The following is a 6,016-nucleotide window of genomic DNA, read 5'->3' on the forward strand; positions in this document are numbered from 1 at the left end:
CGGCAGGTTTGCTAGACCCAGCAAAATAAAACCTTTCTCTTCCCAAAACATTATGTGTTCAAAAGAGTGATATATTTGCATCCCAAAAACATGGTAGTGGAAAAAGTCACACCTCGTTATCACTTGGCCCTATTTTCAGTACGCTCGATACTGCAACCACACAGCTAGAGTCTACCTGTTTGATTCGCGAAAGTTGATTCGCTAAAGTTTGATTCACCAAAGTTGCCTGAGAGAAACGTCCGTCACAGGAAAACGATGAAAACTGAGACAACATTTGATAAAATTGACATAAAGCATAGTTTTCCTGTGACGGACGTTTCTCGAATCAACTTTCGAGAATCAAACAGGTAGACTCTAGCTGTTTAAGTAACTTATCCTTAGCCGCTTTTGATACAGTGGACCATAATATCCTGTTTCGGCGCCTCCAGGAGGTGGGAATTACAGGCACTGCCCTGGACTTCTTTTATTCCTATCTCACAGGACGGCAGGAATATGTTGCCCTTGGCAATATCACCTCCAGCATTAGGTGCGTTACCTCCGGTGTCCCCCAGGGGTCAGTCCTGGGGCCCCTGCTTTTCTTAATTTACATGCTACACTGGGAAACATACTTCGAGGTCATAACATCCCATTTCACTCCTATGCAGATGACACACAAATCTACATCCGAACTTCACCCGACAAACAACAGGCACTATCACAGACTACCAAATGCCTGGATGACCTCCAGCACTGGATGAGCAACAACTCACTACAGCTAAATGGTGGCAAGTCTGAAGCCATTCTTATTGGCACGCCCCACCAAATTAAAAAGGCCGGTATCACCCAAATCACCATAAATGGCCACCCCACCCCTCTCTCCTCACTCGTCACAAACCTTGGTGTCAAGCTGGACTCTTCATTGTCCTTTGATGCACATATCAAATCCATCTGCCAAACTTCATTCTACCACCTAAGAAACATCTCAAGGCTGAGACCCTCTCTTCCCAAACATGCTGCATAAAAGCTGGTGCACGCATTCATCAGCTCCCGTCTTGACTACTGCAACTCTCTGCTGGCAGGTCTTCCAGTAAAAACCATCCAGAGGCTGCAGTATGTTCAAAACAGTGCTGCCCGGGTTCTCACCAAGATAAGGAGATCCGAACACATCACCCAGTCCTCCACTCCCTCCACTGGCTTCCAATCAACCAGAGAATACACTTCAAAGTCCTACTTCTAGTTCACAAGGCCATAAATACCACCGGTCCGGCCTATCTCCAGGATCTCCTCACCCCTCATCTCACACCAAGGACTCTTAGGTCTGGACAAGCAAACCTTCTTGCAGTTCCCCGGACAAATATGTCCAGAATGGGAGATGGGGCCTTCTCCTCGCTGGGGCCACAACTCTGGAACAAGCTCCCGGAAAACATTAGGGCTTTGGACTCCATCACTACTTTTAAATCCCACCTCAAAACGCATCTTTTTATATCTGCCTTCTCCTAAAGTACTGGTTTCTGTTTTTCTTTTATTTCTTTTCTGTATTGTTTTGAATGCACTGTTTTAAATTGCTATTGTGACCCTGTTAAGCACCTTGAGACATCTTTGAATGTGAAAGTGTGCTATACAAATAAAATGCATTATTATTATTATTTATCCTCATATCCGGGTGTTCCCAGCCCTCGGCTACTCTGCCAGCCCCCCGCATTGCATGGCAAACTGTTCATGAGATGCAGCAGCTGGCAGAGAGCAAGGACATAGGCACACAGACAATTCAATGCACACACAACATGAACACATTAAACACATACAGGCCATTACACTAATGTGCATGTCTTAAATTAAAGCTCTAAAATATAACTAAATAAACAGCAGAGGGCAACAGTGAGTTGAGGTATGGGGCTTCAAGAAGTTGTCTGAGGCTGCTGAAAAAGCGAGCCTGTGGTTATGGGTGAGATGCTCACAGTACAGTGCATGCATGTGACTGCAAGATAGTTGGCTACTGAGAGAAGTCCCCAACCAATAACATGAGGAATTAAACATCTTTTTCTGTGTATAACTAAAATAAAGCAGTGATCAGTTCATGACTGTCTTAAAGCAGTTTGAGAGGCCACTTGCATGGTCAGTACTTGAATTCTTTCAGCCCTGATTTGAAAGCCGTTTTCTTATTTGTTATGTTATGCAGTTATGTAGATGATTAATGTGTACATGAAGATGTTACTGGTTAGTTCATACATAGTCAAAGATTATTATAAAACCCTGGGTTGACTCAAGGTGTAGTATGCAGCAAAGCAAGGTGTATGCAGCAAACAGCATGACAAAAACATCAGGACAGAGGGCAAAGAGGGCCTTTATACAGTAAATTGAAACAGTCTGAACTCTTATTTACTATATTCCAAAACGCATAAACAAAAACTACCTCAACAGCACACCTGTGGTGAGATCAGTAGTTGGGGACATCTACACACCATGGAAAATGCCAAGTGGTCTAGCCTCTGTGTGGGTATGTGCTAATTTGAGGGGTAAAGCATACCAAATTACAGTTAGCTTAGTCAATATGAGGTAACCATGCGTCTAACACTAGTATGCATCTAGCATGAGTCTTGGCAAAAACAAAATAGGACAGCACCACTGCATTACCACAGATGAACTAATTCACTGGATTTTTTTTTTGCTGACCCAGGCATACAATTTCCACCCAGAATCTAAATTCTGCATGAATGACAACTTTGGCACCAACCACTTCATGTCACATGCGTGTCTTTATGTCAGATTGTATAGTCCAGGCAGGCAACTAAGCAATGAGTCAGCACAGTGTGGTTTAAGAGTCCCATCCTTATCTGTTGGGTGCCAGACATGCAATTATAAAAACAGTCTGTACATTGCAGGGAGTGAACGTATAGAGTAGAACAGAGTTGAGACAGCATCCTATGTATGGTGCTGAAAATGAAATTTAAACTCCATTAAACTCTTATCCCATTCAGCTATACTGTAAATGCACACACTGTGCAAAGACTGTAGTTTGGAAAAAGTCCACTTTACACTTTTACTAATTCATTCACAATAATTAAAATATACTGTAAATTACATTATATTATGTTGAGTTGTATATAAACCATAACAGTTCTAAAACCAAAATAAGAGAAACAAGGCCGACTACATGGTCATGACTTATCAGATGAATACAGAGTTGTCAGCAAAAAATAGAAGCATATACTACGTATTGCCATTCGAATCTCCTCTAAACAGTAGTATGCTAAGATTTTCTTTTTTTTTCAGAGCAGGCGTCTTTGTAAAAAAAAAAAAAAAAAAAGCAATTAAAAACAATCTACCTTAATACAAAAGTCAATTCTACCTAAAGTATTTAATCCTCACATTCAGTTATTAATCCTCACAAGCACAGGGCATAACATCACTAGTATTAAAATGATTCAAGCACAGCAGATTTTCTCTGCCAATCATAAAGAAATGCAAATAGACATTTTGTTTCACTGTACTTTATTCTTGTAAATCATTGTCATGTTCCAAAGGGCAATAGAAATAGGATGTACAGAGTTGTGTAAATTAGGGAATGTGTAACCAGGTAACGGAGAGCTTACGGTCAAGGAGAAAAGTAGGAATTACAAATAAACACCCTGCTAAAATTCTTGATCTATCTTTAACAAACGCTGTAACTAGCACCAAAAACTATGAGGAACTATCTGTGTTTGAGCTTGAGGTATTGCACTGGAAAAGATTCAGGTTTGTGCCAAGGTTTGTACTGAGGTATGGCGGCCATTATTCTATGGCAAGAGAACTAACTTCACTGCAGAGGAGATAGTATGCATACATGCGGTTTTACATCATATTAAAACAATAAGCATTAGAGCCAAGACCTCCACCCCTCAGGTAAGCCCAAATGCCTGAGACGTAAAGCAGCACACATACAGAAAAGGTTGTTGTGTACCACTGTATTTCTGGAGGTAAACGGCTCAAGTGGCACTTTAGATGATGTTGTTCACAAAGTGTGCTTATCGAACAGGTATTCCCCCATATTGCCGTGTGGCTCGCTGGATGTGAGGCGGGTCAGGCTGCCAATGTAGTCACCCAGCTTCTTGATGGTGTCGTGGCTGTCTGTCAGGAAGTGGCTCTCCAGGTAGTCACACAGCTGGAACACAATGGAAAGGGAAGTCTAGCATGCTAATCCCTCGCAAAATGACGATAAACACACAGGGGTGTAGACACCACAAGCCATGTTATCTCAATCAAACATGAACGTGCATAGGCTTGTTGTGACTGCGGTTATTTTTGAAAATGGTCTCTCACTTACATGGGGATCACCATGAGTGCTGGCAATGCGATGGACGTCGAGGAGGGAGTTGTTTAAGGCCTTCTGATATTCCAAAGAAAAAGTGATTGCATCCAAACCACCACGCCAATCCTCACGAGTAGGCTTCTGCAAAATTAAAAAAAGACCCATTACAAAACTCTTGTTGCAGCAAGGATGATTACTGAATACCAGAACACATACAACAGCTAAACTATTTGTCAGCTGATGGGTATTCACCATCTTAAATGGCATGCATCCTTGTGAAAGAACATGCTGCCCCTTGATACACCACCTCAAACAAACAAAAGTAACCTGCTCCCAAAGAATACAGTAAAGACTGGGCAATGGTGTGCTGGGCCACTTTACTGTCTTCACAACTGTTCCTTTTCTGTCTGTCCCAAGTATCACACGTCCGCATACACACACAACTAAACAACCAAGTAAGTAAAAGTCATACAGCAATAGTCTGCAGTAAGATTCTGCCTCCCCTGCTGTTCTGGAACTCAAGCAGACTCTCTGCCTGTTCCCTCTCCTTCACAGAGCGATCAAGGAAGAAACTAGAGAAGTTGGGAAGAGCCACATCATCCCTGTCAAAGAACATACCCTGAAAAAAACAGAAGATAGCTTGTAATACCAGCATAACAGCAAGTCTAGCTACAAATTTAACAGAATATAAAGTGTTTATATACATGAAAAAAGGAAGTTTACCAGTGCAAGATATGTGTAAGATGCGGTCAGCTTAGTGTTGACGAGTTTGTTGATGTTCAACTCACTCTCCTGGTGAAAATTCTGTTTCACGGCGGACTGCATTTCTGACAAAAAAAAATGGAGACAATACAGGAAACTTAGCAGGCACAGCTGATACTACAATCGCCTAGATCACAATGTGTTGAGCCGTAGCCTACATAATGTGCAACAATCTCTTTAAGAACGCCCCCTTTGGCCTTATATACTTGTCCTACCTTTCAGAATGACACAACAGAATAGCAGTTGATATGTACTCTGACCTGTGCTTATTGCCTCAACTTATACAAAATCAGCAAGGTCGTTTTGCTACTATAACACTCAATCAAAAGCTTGTGATCATATAAAACCAGGAACTCATGTGACAATCAACCGTCCGACCTCGGGATTTTCGAATTAAATATGCCTTTTATTCCTGAACGGAACGAAAGAAAATCCTACAGTCTATTCGTAACCAATCTATTCATCAGGGGTAGACCTTCTGAGGGTTTAAAATAAATTGGTTTGATAACAAAGTTCTCTGTAGGCTGCAACGCAGCCTCCTGATAACTTACAAACAAAGCTTGATATATCACGCAAGTTAAATTATGCCATGAATACATAGGTCAACACAATGCATTAGGCTAAATATTTGCAAGCATCGATTAGGGAAGCCATGCGATAACAAAATACAGTAGCCTACCTGACAGTTGCTTTTTCGTGTCTTTTCTTTTTCCTGTCTGTGGTCTTCTCGCAATAAATAGCAAAGTTTCCAATATGGCCGCCAACTAGGCTTCTATCGAAATAAAAGACCGATGACTGAAAACGTTTTTGTCCACATAAAGTGTAGGCCTACATCGCTATAGTCTCCATATAGGCTGAATAATTCTGAACAAAGGCTTTTTGATCACTTTTAGCAAACAAACATCACCCAAGCCATCTCAGATCAATTGACGGGAGCTGAGCTGTCTAAGCTTTTTAAATTAATTGGATTACGTTATCGCTTGAGAC

At 41.5% G+C, this 6,016-nt stretch overlaps 1 protein-coding gene across 1 annotated transcript; it reads right to left on the minus strand.

Moving 5' to 3' along the window:
- Window positions 1-3,475: 3,475 nt before the first annotated feature.
- On the minus strand, window positions 3,476-5,735 carry LOC308361872 (ferritin, heavy subunit). The gene is made up of 5 exons (XM_080834346.1): window positions 5,709-5,735; window positions 4,991-5,094; window positions 4,740-4,886; window positions 4,283-4,408; window positions 3,476-4,120 (listed from the first exon to the last, which is right to left on the minus strand). The coding sequence occupies exons 2-5, from the start codon at window positions 5,090-5,092 to the stop codon at window positions 3,971-3,973; spliced, it is 525 nt and encodes a 174-aa protein (XP_080690472.1). The 5' UTR covers window positions 5,093-5,094; window positions 5,709-5,735; the 3' UTR covers window positions 3,476-3,970.
- Window positions 5,736-6,016: the final 281 nt, after the last annotated feature.

This window comes from Sprattus sprattus (assembly GCF_963457725.1).
Source record: "Sprattus sprattus genome assembly, chromosome: 3".
Taxonomy (NCBI): Eukaryota; Metazoa; Chordata; class Actinopteri; order Clupeiformes; family Clupeidae; genus Sprattus; species Sprattus sprattus.